Below are 20,654 nucleotides of genomic sequence, written 5' to 3'. Positions count from 1 at the left end.
TGTTCCTCGTTCGACATGCAACTTGTATTGCATAAGAGGCTTTGCGGGTGTCTGTCTCTCCTACTATAGTGAAGATTCAATTTACTCTTCTATTGACAACACTAGTATCACTGTTGTGGTTCATGTTCGTAGGTAGATTAGATCTCTCTCGAAAACCCTAAACCACGTAAAATATGCAAACCAAATTAGAGACGTCTAACTTGTTTTTGCAGGGTTTGGTGATGTGATATGGCCATAATGTGATGATGAATATGTATGAGATGATCATTATTGTATTGTGGCAACCGGTAGGAGCCTTATGGTTGTCTTTAAATTTCATGTTGAGTAGTATTTCAAAGTAGTTGTAATAGTTGCTACATGAGGTGAACAACCATGAAGACGGTGCCATGAACCTTGACGCTACGCCGACGATGATGGAGATCATGCCCGTTGATGATGGAGATCATGTCCGTGCTTTGAAGATGAAGATCGAAGGCACAAAGACTAAAGGGCCATATCATATCACATATGAATTGCATGTGATGTTAATCCTTTATGCATCTTATTTTGCTTAGATCGCGACGGTAGCATTATAAGATGATCCCTCACATTAATATCAAGATAATAAAGTGTTCTCCCTCGTATGCACCGTTGTACAGGTTCGTCGTTTGAAGCATCTCGTGATGATCGGATGTGATAGACTCAACGTTCACATACAACGGGTGTAAGCAATGTTGCACACGCGGAATACTTGGGTTTGCTTGACGAGCCTAGCATGTACAGACATGGCCTCGGGACAACGGAAACCGAAAGGTTGAACACGAGTCATATGGATGATATGATCAACATGTTGATGTTCACCATTGAAGCTACATCATCTCACGTGATGATCGGTTTTGGTGTAGTGGATTTGGATCGTGTACCACTTAACAACTATGAGGGATGTTGTATTAAGTGGGAGTTCATTAGTAATTAGATTAAAACATGAACTAATTATCATAAACATAGTCTGAGTAGTATTTTGTATTAATTTTGTAGTATTGGCATCCGTTTACTACTATGCGCTAGTCTGGTTATTGAGATAGAAATACTGTTAAATCTGATAAGAAACTTTACGGATTAGTACCGTATTGTTAAAGAATCAAGAATTGATTAAGTCCTATTGCAAACTTTTAGTAAACCTCACATTGTTGATTCAAAGAGCTATGGTTTCAATTAGTACCCAAAGTTATCTTGTCTCCGTGAAACTTGAAGTTCAAATCTGTTTGAAAAGTAAGGAGCTGAAAATTTAGTTTTCAGAAATAATCAAGGTATGAGATATATGTGATATCTAAGACCTTATTGCAAGATGATAGAATATAAATTTGGTGAGACTACATAAACTCATAAGTTTTATGGGAATGTATGAAGGTTGAAGACGCCAGGCGTTACAATCCTCCAACTATTGGGGCACTAATAATATTCGCATATCCATGAAGTTATCATCCTTAGTATGCACCGTTGCTAAGACTCGTCGTTTCGAAGCATCACGTGATGATCGGGTGTGATAGATTCTACGTGTGTATACAACGGGTGCAAGCCAGATTTGTACATGCGAATACTAAGGTTAAACTTTATGAGCCTAGCATGTACAGACATGGTCTCAAAAAGTTGTCATGAATTGATGGATAAAATTATGAGTGAAATTGTTCATCATAGTTACTAATAAGTGAAATCTAGAACACTTGTCATATGATGATCAACTTCAAAGTAAGAACCTCAAGGTTATTGGTATTTGACCAACAAACCTAGAAGTTATTGATGTTGAAGTGTTTTTCTGAATAATGAGGAAAGCTAAAAGAGAAACTGCTAAAGATATTCTGGCAGAAAGAAAAGAAAAGACTAGAAAGTCTAGCTCAGGTGTATATCAATGATATACATGTTATGGATGTATTCCTCGTTTGGTCACACAATGAAATTCTTGGGTATTTGTACCATATTGGTTGGTATGAAGTGTCATACAAAACAACGCAATACAAGAATACAATGGCCTAAGTGACTGACAAGGAATATGATAGGAATGCACGTCTGGAACAAAAAATAAAGTGTTATTATGTTCATCGTTGGCATTCTATCTAGCCCTTAGAATTTATAATAAAGAACTTAATAATTGTTATTTTGCTCTTGTCAAATAAAAACAATGAGTTGTTCAAATTATGACATTACTCCATGAACGATGGATAAGTTATTATAAATTTTAATGGTGAAACACACATACATAACACTGATGCTAACAATGCCATAAGGCAAATGATTTGAATTCCACTTATTTGTGGAACCGCCATTTAGGTCATGTTAGAAAGGAACGCATGAAGGAACTCTATGCAAATGGATTTTTGGAGTCATTTGATTTTTGAATCATTTGGCGCTTGCAAATCTTTTCTAAAGAGAATGATTAAAATACCGTTCATAGGCCAAAAGTTGAACGGGCAACTAACTTAGTGGAAAAATACATGATGATGTATGTGGTTCATCTGGGCATAGTTGTGTGCGGGAGATTCTTCTACTTCATGAAAACTTTCAACAATGAATTGAGTATATATATGTGGATATATTCAATAAGGAAGAAGTTTGAAACATTTGAATGGATTCAAATAAATTTCAGCATGAAGTGGAAATCATCGTAATAGAAAAGTCAAATATCTATGATTGGATCATAGTGGAAATATTTGAATTACGAGTTTTAGCGAACATCTAAGAGAGTTATGAAATTGTTCTACAACTCACATTTCTTGGAGTATCATAATGATGATATAGTATTCAAGATATGTATCCAAACCTTGTTGGATTAATGATGAGATAAAAATATTATGACGCCATTATATTTTTGTGGATTATGCTTTAGTGACTACCGCTTTTACACTAAATAGAGCATCATCATGATCCGTTGAAATGACACCATACGAGTTATGGCATAGGTAAGAAACCTGATAGTCTTTTCTTAAATTTTGGTATGCATAGCATAAGTAAATAAGTTTACAACCAAAATCGGATGAATGTCTTTGTTGGTTATCCCAGAGATTTGATTGGGAATTCTTCCCATGAGACAAAGACAAAAGTGTTTGTCAATGTTTCTTATTTCCGAGAAATTGTTTCTAGTGAAGTATTTGAGTGGGAGGACAATATAATTTGATAAGGTTTATGAACCTGAGCATAATGATCAGAGTAGCGCAGCATCGGAATTGGTTTCGGAAGCGGCCACAACGATCATGGCTCCCATGACTACAAAGTGTTTTAGTCATGGAGATCGAAGTACATATTGAACCTTGTAGGTATGGTTTACTTTGTGATCAAATAAATGATTTGTGGACAAAGGATTGATTTTGAACAATGATAAACCAACTACAAACAAAGAAGTTATGATGGGCCCTGACTCCGTTAAAATGGCCATGCGCCATGAAATCCATAATAGATGAATACTTTTTGAAAGTAAATGGATCTATAGACTTGGATGAAATATCCTTGAAGAAGCTCGACTTGTCGAAAAATTGTTTACGACAAAGTTCAAAGAGTTGACTACGATAAGATTAGATCTTCCGTAGAAATGCTTATAGTCTATATGGATTATTCTAGTAGGATGGCAAAATACATTACTTATCAGAAGTATGTATTAAAGGTGTATACAAGATACAACCAAGAGTTTTGCTGGTCCGTGGAATATTAGATAGGTATACAAACTTCAATTTGATGAAGTGAGTATCGCGGAGTTTGAATCTTCACCAGATGAAATAGTCAAAGAGTTTTTGATTTCATCAGAGACGATGAAGAGGCTTGCATTTGCAAGAAATTAAGTGGGAGCGCTAAGACATATTTATAATACTTTATGTAGGTGACATATAGTTGGTTATAAATAATGTAATTATATACTTGATTAAAAAGGTTTCATTGAGAAATTAACTTCAATGAAAAGATATGGACTGAAACAAATTTAGTGTCAAGATCTATGAAGATAGATTGAAACACAAAATAAGTTTAAGTCAAAGTACATAGAATGGATATTGAAATAGTTCAATATAGAAATATTAAGAAGATATTCTTGTCATGTGAAGTTTTAACAAGACTTGAGTGTATCTGACACTCAATGAGTAAAAACACATGAGTGATTATAGATCACGAATAATATGTACACAATCAGATATCCTATGCTCTAAGAGTGTTATGAGCATGATTCATGTGATGATCACTGAAAAACAGTAAGAATACTCTTGAGTACTTAAGAAGAACCAAGTATATATATATAGTTTTATATGGAGAAATGACAAAACAAATCGATGTAAGGTGTTGCACCGATACTAATTTTGTCACATATGAAAATAAAATTTCAAATCTCATATTAGACTAAGTGTTGTTTAAAAGGTAGCACAATGAGCTAGAAGTTGTCTATGCTAGATTTAGAAGAGTTCTAAATATTGTGACGGATTCAACAAAAGAAGGCAGAGTATGTCATTGTTTTGACAATGACAAAGGATGTTAAGTCAAGAAGTTCTTTGAGAACTTGGTGTAGTTCCGATAGTGTCAGAACTTTGAAGCTATATTGTGTGTGACAATATTAGTGACATATTTCAGACCGCGGAATTAAGGTTCCACCAGAAGACCAAACATAATTAATGCCGACTCATTTGGAAATGAGTGATGCGTTGAGACGCAAATGAATTACAAAATACATACGTTTCTGAACGTGTCAGATCCGTTGACTAAAACCTCTCCCGTAAGCAAAACATGATAAAGCACCGGAAGGCCAAGGTGTTATATCTTTACAAATGTAAACTAGATTATTGACTCTAGTGCAAGTGGGAGACTGAAGGAGATATGCCCTAGAGGCAATAATAAAGTGGTTATTATTTATATCTTTATGTTTATGATAAATGTTTATATATCATGCTATAATTGTATTAACCGAAACATTAGTACATGTGTGATATGTAGACAACAAAGAATTCCCTAGTATGCCTCTTAACTAGCTTGTTGATTAATAGATGATTAGTTTCATAATCATGAACATTGGATGTTATTAATAAACAAGGTTATATCATTATATGAATGATGTAATGGACACACCCAATTAAGCATAGCATAAGATCTCGTCATTAAGTTATTTGCTATAAGCTTTCGATACATAGTTACCTAGTCCTTATGACCATGAGATCATGTAAATCACTTATACCGGAAAGGTACTTTGATTACACCAAACGCCACTGCGTAAATGGGTGGTTATAAAGGTGGGATTAAGTATCCGGAAAGTATGAGTTGAGGCATATGGATCAACAGTGGGATTTGTCCATCCCAATGACAGATAGATATACTCTGGGCCCTCTCGGTGGAATGTCGTCTAATGTCTTGCAAGCATATGAATAAGTTCATAAGAGACCACATACCACGGTACGAGTAAAGAGTACTTGTCAGGAGACGAGGTTGAACAAGGTATAGAGTGATACCGAAGATCAAACCTCGGACAAGTAAAATATCGCATGACAAAGGGAATTGGTATCGTATGTGAATGGTTCATTCGATCACTAAAGTCATCGTTGAATATGTGGGAGCCATTATGGATCTCCAGATCCCGCTATTGGTTATTGGTCGGAGTGAGTACTCAACCATGTCCGCATAGTTCACGAACCGTAGGGTGACACACTTAAAGTTGGATGTTGAAATGGTAGAACTTGAATATGGAATGGAGTTCGAATATTTGTTCGGAGTCCCGGATGAGATCCCGGACATCACGAGGAGTTCCGGAATGGTCCGGAGAATAAGATTCATATATAGGAAGTCATATTCCAAGTTTGGAAATGATCCGGTGCATTTATGGCAGGTTCTAGAAGGTTCTAGAAAAGTCCGGAAGAAATCATCATGGAAAGTAGAGTCCCGGAGGGACTCCACCTTGCATGACCAGCCAACCCTAAAGGGGAGGAGTCCAAGGTGGACTCCTCTAGGGTGGCCGGCCAACCCCCCTCATGGAAAGGGGGAATCCCACCCCAAGTGGGATTCCCACCTTGGGTAGGTTTCCCTACATATGGGAGGTTTCATTGTTGGGGTCTTATTCGAAGACTTGGATACCAACACTTGGGGATTTCCACCTATATAATGAGGAGGAGGGGGAGGGGGCTGCCCACTCTTGGCCGCACCACCTAGGGCTGCCCTTGGCCGGCGCCCTAGCCTCCCCCTCTCTCCCCAAACCCTAGCGGTCTCTCTCCTCCATCACATCCCGCACGCTTAAGCGAAGCTCCGCCGGATTTCTCCACCACCACCGACACCACGCCATCGTGCTGTCGGATTCAAGAGGAGCTACTACTTCCGCTGCCCGCTGGAACGGGGAGGTGGACGTCGTCTTCATCAACAACCGAACGTGTGACCGAGTACGGAGGTGCTGCCCGTTCGTGGCGCCGGAAGCGATCGTGATCAAGATCTTCTACGCGCTTTTGCAAGCGGCAAGTGAACGTCTACCGCAGCAACAAGCCAAGATGCAATCTAGAAGACGGTAGCAACGAGGGGATGATCGAGACTCACCCTTGAAGATTTCCAAAGCCTACAAGATGAGGCTCTTGTTTCTGCGGTAGACGTTCACTTGCCGCTTGCAAAAGCGCGTAGAAGATCTTGATCACGGCACCACGAACGGGCAGCACCTCCGTACTCGGTCACACGTTTGGTTGTTGATGAAGACGACGTCCACCTCCCCGTTCCAGCGGGCAGCGGAAGTAGTAGCTCCTCTTGAATCCGACAGCACGACGGCGTGGTGTCGGTGGCGGTGGAGAATCCCGGCGGAGCTTCGCTAAGCGTGCGGGAAGAAGGAGGAGTGGGGCGGCTAGGGTTTGGGGAGAGGGGGGCGCCGACCATCTAGGTGGTGCGGCCACCTTGTTGTGTTGGGGTGGTCGGCCCCCTCCCCTTGGTCCTCATTATATAGGTGGAACACCCAAGAGTTGGTCTACAAGTCTTCGAATAAGACCCCAAACCAAAACCTTCCATATGACATGAAACCTACCCAAGCTAGGACTCCCACTAGAGGTGGGATTCCCACCTTCCCTTGGGAGGGGGTGGCCGGCCACCTTAGGTGGAGTCCACCTGGGACTCCACACCCTAGGGTTGGCCGGCCATGGTGGTGGAGTCCCTTCGGGACTCCGCCTTCCAAAGTGACTTTCTTCCGGAATATTCTAGAACCTTCTAGAACCTTCCATAAATGCACCAGATCATTTTCAAACTTATAAAATGACTTCCTATATATGAATCTTATTCTCCGGACCATTCCGGAACTCCTCGTGATGTCCCGGATCTCATCCGGGACTTCGAACAAATATTCGAACTCCATTCCATATTCAAGTTCTACCATTTCAACATCAAACCTTAAGTGTGTCACCCTACGGTTCGTGAACTATGTGGACATGGTTGAGTACTCTCTCCGACCAATAACCAATAGCGGGATCTGGAGATCCATAATGGCTCCCACATATTCAACGATGACTTAGTGATCGAATGAACCATTCACATACGATACCAATTCCCTTTGTCACGCGATATTTTATTTGTCCGAGGTTTGATCATCGGTATCACTCTATACCTTGTTCAACCTCGTCTCCTGACAAGTACTCTTTACTCGTACCGTGGTATGTGGTCTCTTATGAACCATTCATATGCTTGCAAGCTATTTAGATGACATTCCACCGAGAGGGCCCAAAGTATATCTATCCGTCATCGGGATGGACAAATCCCACTGTTGATCCATATGCCTCAACTCATACTTTCCGGATACTTAATCCCACCTTTATAACCACCCATTTACGCAGTGGCGTTTGATGTAATCAAAATACCTTTCCGGTATAAGTGATTTACATGATCTCATGGTCGAAAGGACTAGGTAACTATGTATCGAAAGCTTATAGCAAATAACTTAATGACGTGATCTTATGCTACGCTTAATTGGGTGTGTCCATTACATCATTCATATAATGATATAACCTTGTTATTAATAACATCCAATGTTCATGATCATGAAACTATGATCATCTATTAATCAACAAGCTAGTTATACAAGAGGCTTACTAGGGACTCCTTGTTGTTCACATAACACACATGTATCAATGTTTCGGTTAATACAATTATAACATGGTATGTAAACATTATCATAAACACAAAGATATATTATAATAACCATTTTATTATTGCCTCTTGGGCATATCTCCAACATTTTGAACTCAACCCACCGGCCAGATCACGAGTCCAGGCCTCCGGTAGGTCCTCCTCTTCACGCAAGAGAGGCCCTAGAACCGCCGCCTTTATTCAGGTCGGACCCCCACGTCGGCGACCATCTCGGGCTGGCCAATCCAACCCTCCACCGGCGACACCATCGCCGGCTTCCATGCTCCTCCATCTCACCGCCGGATCGCGATGATAGATCAAAGATCCACCACCACCAACCGCAGGCCGACCCTCTCCAGCGAAGAAGAGGCCTCCTCCGTTGAACCCAAGGCTGCTGCCCCGGGCGCCCTCGTGTCGCGGAAGAATCCCGAGATCGCCTCCACGCACCGACGAGAGGCGGGGGTGGATGACATGGCGCAGACCGAGGGCCTGGCCGCCGCCCACCACCAGCCCCGGCCGGAGTGCTGCGGAGAGCCGACGGGAGGAGGGAGACCGCAGCGTCACCCATCCCAACCGCGCCGGCCGGTCCGCCGGGGGACAGCCGACGGGAGGAGGACCGCCGCCGTCTTCGCCCATCCCAACCGCGCGCCTGCTCCGCCATATGCGTCAAGGAGGTGGTATCCGGCCGCCGTTCCCCACGCAGCGACGAGGAAGGGCCCCCGCCGCCGCCACGCCCCGAGGGACTTTGCCCCAGCGGCGCTACCGGCGGCGGCGGCGGAAGGTGGGGTGCGGGAGGGTTAGGGTTGGGGTGGGTGCGTGCGGGAGTGGTAGTCAGCTCTTGTCAAAAGATGGTCTTCACTGTATCTACTACCTTAGTTTGTGCATCCAATAGATTGGGCAAGCACTAAGCCTTCTCTAAAAGCATATGCTTCCGCCATTGTAACCTTAAAACTTTGTACTCTAAAAAAACCAAGCAAGTTTCTACAAAGGAGAAGTGCACACTTTAGTTCTTCAAATTAGTTTTAGGCTGACACAAGGAAACCAGCTATATTAGCTTAGGTAGAATGTTAGTACTCCTGCTGTAAAAGGAAGAAAAAAAAGAATGTTAGTACTCCTGGTAATTTCACATGCATTTTTTTCGATAAAACTACACATGCATACCGTGTAACAGCTAACAACAGTGCAGATTTTTGAACATGCCGCGTGACAAGCTGCCACCTTGAACCGGAGTGTCTCATCTTTTGACTTCCTTTGCAGGACAAAAAGATGGTCCAAGCAAAGCTAGGACACAACGCCTCAGCTCTGCTCTGCACCAGCTCAACCAGGAAGGAAGATGCACGGAATCTACCCTCAAATTCCAGCCATTCCACCGATCGGATCAGGAAGTAGAATGTTTATCTATGTATGTGGTTGTCATTAGCAGATAGAGGTTATCAGCGGAGGAGAATCGTACAGCTACCTTGCTGACATAAACAATATTTCTGCAAACCAACCACAGAGATGTTTTTTCTAATCACTACGGGGACGACCGGCTACACCGACGGCCCCGCACCGTCGGCACAATACGGTTCACCGTCGGCACAGGCTCTGCCGACGGTCACCGTCGGCGTCTCCCCGTCGGCACAACAGGCGTCGGGGTCTGCGCGCGCACCGTCGGCACAGCAGCTCACCGTCGGCACAGTCGTACGCCGACGGCTGGACGGTGGCCGTCGGCCGCCCCATCGTCGGCACAGCCAACCAGCCGTCACGCCGGCGCCGTCAACGTCCCCAGCTGTGCCGACGGTGTAACCGTCGGCACAGTTTTCCTTTTTTTTTTCCAGAACTGGCGGCAAAACGGTGACTTTTCGAACTGGAAACGCGCGCGAAACTGGGCCGGCTGTGCCGACGGTGTCACCGTCGGCACAGACCCTGCCATTTGGCACAACTACGGGTCTGTGCCGACGGTGACACCGTCGGCACAGCCGGCCCAGTTTTTTTATGATTTTTGCCAATTTGGCCTCATTTGCTCAGAAAATCGCACAAAATGCACATATTATAAGATTGAATATCCAGTAACATATATAGCACCATATAGCACAAAAATATCACCGTATAGCACCAAATGTCACAAAAATAACATCAAATCTCACAAATAGCACAAATATAGCATACAAGACCATGGTACATACACTGGATCCACTACAAAGATGGAGCGTGTCATCATGTGCTAGTACAATGTAGAAACTATGGTGGTGCACCACCCGAGTGACGATCTAGCTACAGACGATCTAGCTCCGAGTGGGTGAAGTGAGGCCGCTGTATCTCGACGGTGCTCGGGGAGGTAGAACCACGACGAGAGCCACCGGAACCAGAAAAATGCCGAGGTTCGGCAGAAGCACCAGGAGAATGGCGACCGGGGTGCATCGGCGTACCACAAGGAGTGTCGTTCCCGGATTCTCCCAATCCCTACATGTTGGAGGGAGTTAGCAACTTAGCCATGTCACACCAAGTTAGCAACTTAGCCAAGTTAGCAACTTACCGGGGTCAACTGACGCTGACGCTTGTACATGATATAGAACTCCTCCTTGGACGGGAACACTGGCGTCGGCCCCGGATGAGGTGGCTCTGGGAGTGGTTCCTCTCGCACTCCAGTCATCATGAACCGAGTGAAACTCTGCAAGAAACGGGAGAGATAGCTCAGATTCAAACATGGGGACTTATGATGTTTTGCAACCATAGAGATTGAAACTTACCGCCATCTGGTTGCTCGTCCACTGGACATAGGCATCTTTCACAAGGTCATGCTCCTTAATCTTCTCGAGATACTCCGCGTAAGCTACTGCATAGGCCTCCTCGAGCTGAGTCTACAATTTCAGAAATAATGCGTCTCATCAACATAGCCATTCAGGAACAAGAGTCAAAACAGAGGATGAAAGTGTGGATGACTTACATCAACCTCTACCCGAGAACGGCATGTAGTCCGCGAGGAGGTAGCGTAGGCTGCCGGAGGAGGGTAGCCTTGATCTGCGTGAAGTTCCTCTCGAGGCTTGAAACCCCGACAAGGCAGGCAGGACGTCCATGCGGCTGGCCGGACCCCGCCAGCATCATCGCCACCTCGTCGACCGGCTCGGTCATAGGGTCCTCCACCTCTGGATGGAGCTTGGCGTACTCCTCGCAGTATCTTTCCTTGTTCTCTTTGGCCTTGCCGTAGTACATCTCAGGCGCGGGCCGAGGCTCGTTCGGACGGGGCGTCACCAGCTTCATGTGCGTCCACGCTTCCATCTCACCAAGTTCCCTCCCGAGCTTCTTCCCCTGCATCACAAAACAAATGTTATGCATATCATCGAAAATCAAAAAAATGCAGCTTGTTCCATTTTTATATGTACCAGACGCTCCCGATAGCGATCGGTGCTGCTGCTCCCGCGGTGTGTGTTCCCTGATTCCCACGGTTGGCCTTGTTCCGGTCGCTCACGGCCTTGAAATCGGGGTTTTCGCCGACCCAATTCTTGACCAACTCCATGAAGGCGGCCCTCTTATTATTATCAGCCCAATGTGGTACAACCTGCAAAATCAAAACTCATTTGAAGAACAAACAATATAGTTGCAAGTTAGCCGCGGTACATAGAATCGCATTGACAATTACTTACCGACATGAAGTCATCTATCGTCATAGCCGGGGCGAGTCCCTGCACAATCTCAGGCTTTGTGTACCTTACGCCCTGCTCAGCATAGAAGTGGCCGATGCACGTGATCCTCTGGTTGTACCACTGCTGCCGTGTCAACTTCCGACACATGTTACGGAGCACCACGTCCGCCCTCTCCTTATGCTCAGTCGCCACCCTATAATTGCGCTGCAATCAAGCATAACAGAAAGTGTGAGAGGCATGAGTTATCACGGTGGGGTTATCAACTACATATGAACGAAACCCAAAGAGTATGCATTACGTACCCAAAACTTCTTGATCACGGCGTCGGCGGCGGAAGTAAAGCCAGGGTAAGGCGCTATCTCAAAGTCTTCCCAAGTGTAGGCTAGCTTGGACTCGCCCCCAAGGACCGGAGTGTACATCCCCGGCCAGTACTTCCTAATAGCAGCTCCAATCAGACTCCCTGGCACGCGGACATTCTTCCCCGTGTATGTGAAATTCCTGCACAATTATCAAACATTAGAAAATGCTAAGTGTCATAACGAAAATGAAATCACCTTACTACTTACTCTATCCTTCCTGGGACAAGGAGCCACTTCTCATCCTCCGTAGCAGGTTCCTTACTCTCATCGGGAACCTGCGCTTCCCCACGAATCCGCAACTTCTTCGGAGCCATCTCCGTCGAAGCCTCCTCGTCCCTAGACTCCTCCTCCTCCTCCCTAGTGTCCTCCTCCTCCTCCCTAGTGTCCTCCTCCTCGTCCATAGACTGTGAAGCCACTGAGCCAGAAGCAGAGGGAATGTCAGCTAGAAGGAGCTGTGCATTCCCCCCTCGTCCTCCAGCTCGTCCTCCCCCTCGTCCTCCAGCTCGTCCTCCCCCTCGTCCTCCAGCTCGTCCTCCCCCTCGTCCTCCCCGTCCTCCGTCTGCGTCTTCGTAACGCCGGGTGGGAACAATGGGTCTTCCACTCCGTCTGGAAGCACCCGGCCCTGGCTTCCGCTGATGCATCTGATCAAGCAAGGAGCTCGATGATGCCTTCCGTCCGCTCATATTGGGCAATTACCTGCATAAGAAAAGAGAAAATAATTAATAAGCATGTTGAAAATTAATAAGCATAATGACAAATATAGGTACTAAGCATAATGAAAAATGTAGGTATTAAGCATAATGACAAATGTATGTATTAAGCATAATGATAATGTAGGTACTAAGCATAATGACAAATGTATGTATTAAGCATAATGATAATGTAGGTACTAAGCATAAAAGACCCTCACCATTCATCACCACTCTCATCTCTAGGCATTGGGTTCTCAGCCTCACTATCAAAATCAGTATCATATGAGTATTCATGGTCGGCATTGGGTTCCGGTTGAGTCTCGACAATGTTGTCTTTGTTCGCATGGCGCTTGGTGAGCATAGCTATGTCCTTCAGGTCCACCACGGTCTCACCACGCATTTGTACATCGTTGTGGAGATCCTGAAGACCTATGTCTATTTGAAGAGCCCCGAACTGCTCTTCCTCTTGATAGAAAATTCCCTCATATGTTACCGGGTCAATGTTGTTGTAATCGTCCTCGGAGGGGATGGGTAGCTTACCATGTGGCGATACCTGGAACACGACTTCCCAGCCCATGAGTTCCTCATTCTGACATGGGTAGGACAAATAATAAACTTGCTTGGTTTGGTGAGCCACAACATAGACGTCGGATCCGCTGTAGGTGGTTGTAGGCCTAACTTCAACTAAACCAATGGAAGGGGTGCTTCTCATTCCACCGTGTGGGTCAAACCAGTGGCATTTGAACACAAAGAGCTTGAGTTCTATGTTTGCGTTGTTGAACGTCAACTCGTATACCTTTTGTAACCTTCCATAGTAATCAAGATCATCGGCTCCGCGGGTGTAGACCCCAGTATTTATTGTTTTTGCATTAGGCCGGTTCTTCTGGTGAAACTCCGTATGGAAGCGATACCCATTTACATCATACTTCTCATGCGTATGGACTCTACGGTTAAAACCACCTGGGAAACGCATCTCAACTCATCTGTCATCTCAACGTTGGGATCAGCTCCCTACAAGTTCAGTTCAGATTATTTTGTGCATTAGTTACGTGTAATAAGACAAGTCACGGATTGCAAAGTAAGAGGAACATTTGAGAAATTACTTTTTCATGGAACCAGTTCACGAAGCTTTTATTTAAGGGCGGGGCACCCTCTTTCAGAAGAGTGTACCACTGCGTGGGAGTGGGACCATTTCTTCCTGACCACATTTCATCATGGAATTGGCTGAAAGGAGAAAATACGTATTAGACCAAAACCAAGTTACTGATTGCAAAGTAATTGGTTCATCATTTTACCTCATGAAATCGACCACTTCCTCCATGTTCATAAGCACGTAAAGCATTATGCAATCCTTCTCTTCTGGCGAAATGTTCTCCACTTTTGAGGCACCGGCCTTGCCACCGGGATATTTGAAGAGCAAGAGCTTTGGGTCACGGTTGGGCTCATCGGAATTGTACCGAGCGACCGGGTTATGCTTAGTGGGCACATCATTGGCATAGTACATTGTCGTGGCGTCTGCCATCTCATGGAGGAGAGTTGCCTCATCTATGCATGCTTCAATCTTATTTTTGTTTCCACATTTGTACCGAATATATTTGAACTCCCTCTCAATACAAAACTGCCAACGATACTGCACCGGTCCCCCCAAGAGTGCCTCGTTGGCGAGATGCACGATGAGATGTAACATCGGAGTGAAGAAGCCTGGGGGGAATATCATCTCTAACTTGCATAGCATGTCCGGCACTTGCTGCTGCAGCTTCTCAATCACCTCGGTACATATACGCTTAGCACGGACCGTGCGGAAAAAATGGCTCACCTCCGCAAGCACTCGCCGGACATGATCGGTGAGATACCCTCGAAGCATCACCGGCATCAGCCGCTCAATCCATATATGATAGTCGTGACTCTTGAGCCCGTTTATTTTTCCTGTAGCAAGATTGACTCCCTTACTCATATTCGAACAATAACCATCAGGGAACATCACGTCATATTTGAGCCACGTAAATGCCTCCTTCTTGTCGGCGCTATCAAGACAGTACTTGGCATGCGGCTTTAACCAACCTTTTCGATTGCCCTCAGGAGGCTGCATGTGTAGAGCCACCCTGTCACATATCTCCTCAATATCGACTCTAGCTGAAACATTATCCCTTGACTTGCCTGGTATGTTGCAGCAGGTGTTAAGGAATGCCTCCCCACAATTCTTTTCGGTGTGCATCATATCGATATTATGGGGAAGTTCAAGGTCCTTGTAATACTCGAGCTCTGTTATGCCTGCTATGTGAGTCCAAACTTGTGCGTTTTACCATATCCCTCAAATTGGTGGCCGGGTTCCTTACTAGGCCGGAGAGCACGTAGCTCAGCATCAACGGTTGCACCATTGAACTTTGGTATTTCTTTATGTTCAAGCACAACTACGCCTTTCGTGAAGTTTTTCTTGTCGATCTGAACCGATGCCTGGGTGAGGAACTTGCGGTGTTTGTCAAAGGCAACATATTTGTGTCCAGCTTTTAGGTGCCTGAATTCTAGTTCGTGCCTGCACACTGGGCATGGAAACTTACCAGCTGTACTATGCCCACAGAATAAGGCGTACCCGGGTAGGTCATGCATCGAATAGTGGAACCAAACTTTCATGATGAAGTTTCTCTTTGATGCTCGGTCGTATGTCAATGTACCGTGATGCCACGAGTGGTGCAAATCATCCACAAGTGGTTGCATTAAGACACTCAATTTCTTCCCTGGATATTCGGGCCCTGGAAGGATCATCGACAAGAATATGTTCTTCCTTTGCATTACGACTCCAGGAGGGAGATTGAGCGGAATAACAAACACGGGCCAGCAGCTGTACGCGGCGATCGACATACCATATGGGTTGAATCCATCGGTTGCTATCGCAATTCTAACATTCCGAGCCTCACTTGCCTCATTTGGGTGCTTTTCATCGAAGCGCTTCCATGATTGACCATCGAGATGGATGTACCATGGGTACCCGTTTCTTCTCGTCTTGCAATCTTATCCCGGTCTTATGCCATGTCATACGCTTGGCAGTCTCCTCGAACATGTAAAGCCGCTGGATTCTTTTGATGAATGGGAGATAACGAAGAATCTTTATGGCTACTTTTGTCTGCCTCTTCTGACCATTGCCTACATCTACCTCATGATACCTAGAGTGACCACACTTGGCACAGTACTTGTCATCCGCATAGTCTTTCCAAAACAAAAGGCAAAGTTTTGGACAGACATCATATGTTACATAATCCATTTTCAATGCTTTCAAGATTTTCTTCGTTTCGTACATGGTCTTGGGCAAGCAATGACCTTCAGGCAACATGTTACCTACTGTGCTCGTAGTCTTTTCAAAGGATGCTCGAGTACTCTCAAACATGCACTTGTCGGCTAGCAACTGCGTGATGCCATCAAGTTGAGACATTTTTGCACCCGGGTATAGAGGCCTCCTAGCTGAGGCCATCATATCAATGAAGGCCCTCGCGGTTGGCTCGGGTTCCTCCTCTGGAAGTTCCTCCGGTTGTGGCGGTCCCTCCGGTTCAGGCGGTTCCTCCTGTTCGGCTCGTTCGTCCCATGGTAACTCTGGCATGTCGGCCATCCCGAAGATCATCTAGCAAGTTTAAGATGCCATCGTTCTCATTGCCATCGATCCGCTGCCGCATCACCTCACCTCTATCACGTTCGTGCCGAGAAAAGTCGACCGGCGGGTCGTAGTCACGCATATACCCATTCCACCAAAGGTGTTTAGTCATCTCTAGAATATCCTTAGGATGACGCCTCCTGCAGACATTGCAAGGGCAACGGGGACGAACAATCCCCTTCGAACCACGAGCTAACTCCTTCACTAACAAATCGGTCTTCCATTTCCATTCATCTCGTCACTTGAGTCGAACTAACACGGGCAATGTTAATCCACTCATTATCAGCCATCCTGCTTTATTGCGTGACAAACAACAAATAGTAGCATGAAATTGAATGCATCATATTTTTATTTTTCTACCGGCGAAAACGCGTGCATCAACCTACATCTCTACTAGGTGGGCTCCTAGCAGCCCCCGGACCCGTAGTTGGGTACGTTCTCCACGTTCTGCTCGGGTGCGAGACAGAATTTCGGCAGCACCTCCCCGCTGCTCTCCCGATACACGTCTCGGCAAAAAGCCGAGAGGATGTGCATCCGGAGAACAACAGGGAGGCGCTGGCGAAATTCTGTCTCGCACCCGAGCAGAACATGGAAAACGTACCCAACTACGGGTCCGGCGACTGTCCCGTAAATGCCACAAGCGTTACGGTTCAAAATATGCTGACCACTAATGCATATTTATCCGCGTAACGCTTGCGGACGGGAATTGACACCTAGGTTACGCGACTTGATGGAGAAATTAAAACTAATGACATAAAAAATGCGGAGGGGGAGTTGGCAATTCAGCTCACCCTCGACTGTAGAGGAAGTAGTCAAACAACCGGCGATGTCGACGGCCTTAGCGATGCGCCGCAAGATCCGGGGTCGTCACAGAGCGTGCTCACTACGAGGCCTAGTTTACAAAACAAAACAAAATGTCAATGCAAATTCAATTTATAACGCGGGGTCATTCCCCCTCCGTACATCTGCCAAACAACTTGCTAATTCCTAATACTAAAAATCTTCAAAAAAGAAACAAAAAGAGGGCAGGGGCTTACCATATGGACGGGGGTGGCAGTGGCGGGGGCTAGCGACGGAGACTGCGGGCGCGGCAGGGCCGGCGATGGGCGAGGCAGGGGGCCGGCGATGAGGGTTGCGGGCGCGGCGGGGCCGGCGACGGGCAAGGAAGGGGGCCGGCGACGGGGGCTGCGGCGCGCGGCAGGGCCGGTGACGGGCGAGGCAGGGGGACGCAGCGGGGGCTACGGGCGCGGCGGGGCCGGCCACGGCGGGCGAGGAGCGCGGGGCCGGCGACGGCTGGCTCCGGGCGCGCCGTGGCGGAGGCCGGAGCGGGCGGCGTTGGGGCTGCGGGCGGCGAGGGGAAGGAGGAGCGGGCGCGGCGCGGGGCGGGGCCGGCGACGGGCAGCTGCGGGCGCGACGTGGAGGAGGCCGGAGCGGGCGGCGATGGGAAGGAGGAGCGGGCGGCGGCGGGGGAAGCTCGGTGGCGTGGGTTAGTTTGGGGAGGATGTGTGGTTGGGTCCGCGCGCGCGTGTGGTGGTGGCCTGTTTGACCGATTCGGTCAGGCTGTGCCGACGGCTAGACCTGTGCCGACGGTGACCGTCGGCACAGTTAGGGTTTTTTCTTTTTTCCTTTTTAATGTTTTCTTCTTATTTTTTCTTTTCTTTTTTCTTTTTATTTTTTAAAATAAATATTGTCACAATCTACTGCAAATAATAAGAATAGAATAGATCCGATGTCCGAGAAGCCGGACCCCAACCCTAACCCTAAACACTAACTCTAACCCTAACCCCATGTCCGGGAAGCCGGGCACACCCGGAGGGGGTAGCATTGGATATAGAACCATCTCAAATCACTTTTGTGCATGCCATGTGGACACACACAACTTTTGGGGCCATTCCCTAGGTCCGATGCTCGATTTCTGACGAAACCCTAGTTCTGTTGACCGCGCCGTCTACCCCTTTGACTGCATCCCATCGGGGTTCCCCCGGTGGGCGTATGCCTACGTTTGAGCTTGGTTAGGTCATAGGTACATGTGGAAACAAGGATCATCCCATATGATCCCAAGGTTCTCTCCGGTTCACCTCCGAGGGAGTTCCCCCCTATACATGCGAGACCCGCCTAAGTGTAGGAACCCCATGTCCGGGAAGCCGGGCACACCGGAGGGGGTAGCATTGGATATAGAACCATCTCAAATCACTTTTGTGCATGCCATGTGGACACACACAACTTTTGGGGCCATTCCCTAGGTCCGATGCTCGATTTACGACGAAACCCTAGTTACGTTGACCGCGCCGTCTACCCCTTTGATCGCATCCCATCGGGGTTCCCCGGGTGGGGGTATGCCTACGTTTGAGCTTGGTTAGGTCATAGGTACATGTGGAAACAAGGATCATCCCATATGATCCCAAGTCTCTCTCCGGTTCAACTCAGTGTGAGGTCCCCCTATACATGCAGAATCTGCCTAAGTGTAGGAACCCCATGTCCGGGAAGCCGGGCACACCCGGAGGGGGTAGCATTGGATATAGAACCATCTCAAATCACTTTTGTGCATGCCATGTGGACACACACAACTTTTGGGGCCATTCCCTAGGTCCGATGCTCGATTTCTGACGAAACCCTAGTTCTGTTGACCGCGCCGTCTACCCCTTTGATCGCATCCCATCGGGGTTCCCCGGTGGGCGTATGCCTACGTTTGAGCTTGGTTAGGTCATAGGTACATGTGGAAACAAGGATCATCCCATATGATCCCAAGGTTCTCTACGGTTCACCTCCAGGGAGTTCCCCCTATACATGCAGACCGCCTAAGTGTAGGAACCCCATGTCCGGGAAGCCGGGCACACCCGGAGGGGGTAGCATTGGATATAGAACCATCTCAAATCACTTTTGTGCATGCCATGTGGACACACACAACTTTTGGGGCCATTCCCTAGGTCCGATGCTCGATTTCTGACGAAACCCTAGTTCTGTTGACCGCGCCATCTACCCCTTTGACTGCATCCCATCGGGGTTCCCCCAGTGGGCGTATGCCTACGTTTGAGCTTGGTTAGGTCATAGGTACATGTGGAAACAAGGATCATCCCATATGATCCCAAGGTTCTCTCCGGTTCACCTCCGAGGAGTTCCCCCTATACATGCGAGACCGCCTAAGTGTAGGAACCCCATGTCCGGAAGCCGGGCACACCCGGAGGGGGTAGCATTGGATATAGAACCATCTCAAATCACTTTTGTGCATGCCATGTGGACACACACAACTTTTGGGGCCATTCCCTAGGTCCGATGCTCGATTTCTGACGAAACCCTAGTTCTGTTGACCGCGCCGTCTACCCCTTTGACTGCATCCCATCGGGGTTCCCCCGGTGGGCGTATGCCTACGTTTGAGCTTGGTTAGGTCATAGGTACATGTGGAAACAAGGATCATCCCATATGATCCCAAGGTTCTCTCCGGTTCACCTCCGAGGGAGTTCCCCCCTATACATGCGAGAATCCGCCTAAGTGTAGGAACCCCATGTCCGAAGCCGGGCACACCGGAGGGGGTAGCATTGGATATAGAACCATCTCAAATCACTTTTGTGCATGCCATGTGGACACACACAACTTTTGGGGCCATTCCCTAGGTCCGATGCTCGATTTCCGACGAAACCCTAGTTCTGTTGACCGCGCCGTCTACCCCTTTGACTGCATCCCATCGGGGTTCCCCCGGTGGGCGTATGCCTACGTTTGAGCTTGGTTAGGTCATAGGTACATGTGGAAACAAGGATCATACCCTATGATCCCAAGGTTCTCTCCGGTTCACCTCCGAGGGAGTTCCCCCCTATACATGCAGAATGCGCCTAAGTGTAGGAACCCCATGTCCGGAAGCCGGGCACACCCGGAGGGGGTAGAATTGGATATAGAACCATCTCAAATCACTTTTGTGCATGCCATGTGGACACACACAACTTTTGGGGCCATTCCCTAGGTCCGATGCTCGATTTCTGACGAAACCCTAGTTCTGTTGACCGCGCCGTCTACCCCTTTGACTGCATCCCATCGGGGTTCCCCCGGTGGGCGTATGCCTACGTTTGAGCTTGGTTAGGTCATAGGTACATGTGGAAACAAGGATCATCCCATATGATCCCAAGGTTCTCTCCGGTTCACCTCCGAGGGAGTTCCCCCCTATACATGCAGAATCTGCCTAAGTGTAGGAACCCCATGTCCGGGAAGCCGGGCACACCCGGAGGGGGTAGCATTGGATATAGAACCATCTCAAATC

The 20,654-nt window shown here is 47.0% G+C and overlaps 1 protein-coding gene and 1 long non-coding RNA gene across 2 annotated transcripts; both read right to left on the bottom strand.

The window, feature by feature from the left end:
* Positions 1-10,266: 10,266 nt before the first annotated feature.
* LOC139835524 (uncharacterized) lies at positions 10,267-10,875 on the bottom strand. The gene is made up of 3 exons (XR_011751205.1): positions 10,818-10,875; positions 10,604-10,738; positions 10,267-10,530 (listed from the first exon to the last, which is right to left on the bottom strand). It is a non-coding gene; the product is annotated as an uncharacterized lncRNA (long non-coding RNA).
* A 565-nt stretch (positions 10,876-11,440) lies between these two features.
* LOC127304598 (uncharacterized) lies at positions 11,441-12,247 on the bottom strand. The gene is made up of 3 exons (XM_051335237.2): positions 12,014-12,247; positions 11,712-11,915; positions 11,441-11,626 (listed from the first exon to the last, which is right to left on the bottom strand). Exons 1-3 carry the CDS (start codon positions 12,128-12,130, stop codon positions 11,441-11,443), a joined length of 507 nt encoding a protein of 168 aa, XP_051191197.2. The 5' UTR covers positions 12,131-12,247.
* Between the last annotated feature and the right edge of the window lie 8,407 nt (positions 12,248-20,654).

This window comes from Lolium perenne, chromosome 1 (genome assembly GCF_019359855.2).
Source record: "Lolium perenne isolate Kyuss_39 chromosome 1, Kyuss_2.0, whole genome shotgun sequence".
Lineage (NCBI taxonomy): Eukaryota > Viridiplantae > Streptophyta > Magnoliopsida > Poales > Poaceae > Lolium > Lolium perenne.
This window is presented reverse-complemented; position numbering and strand designations above follow the sequence as displayed.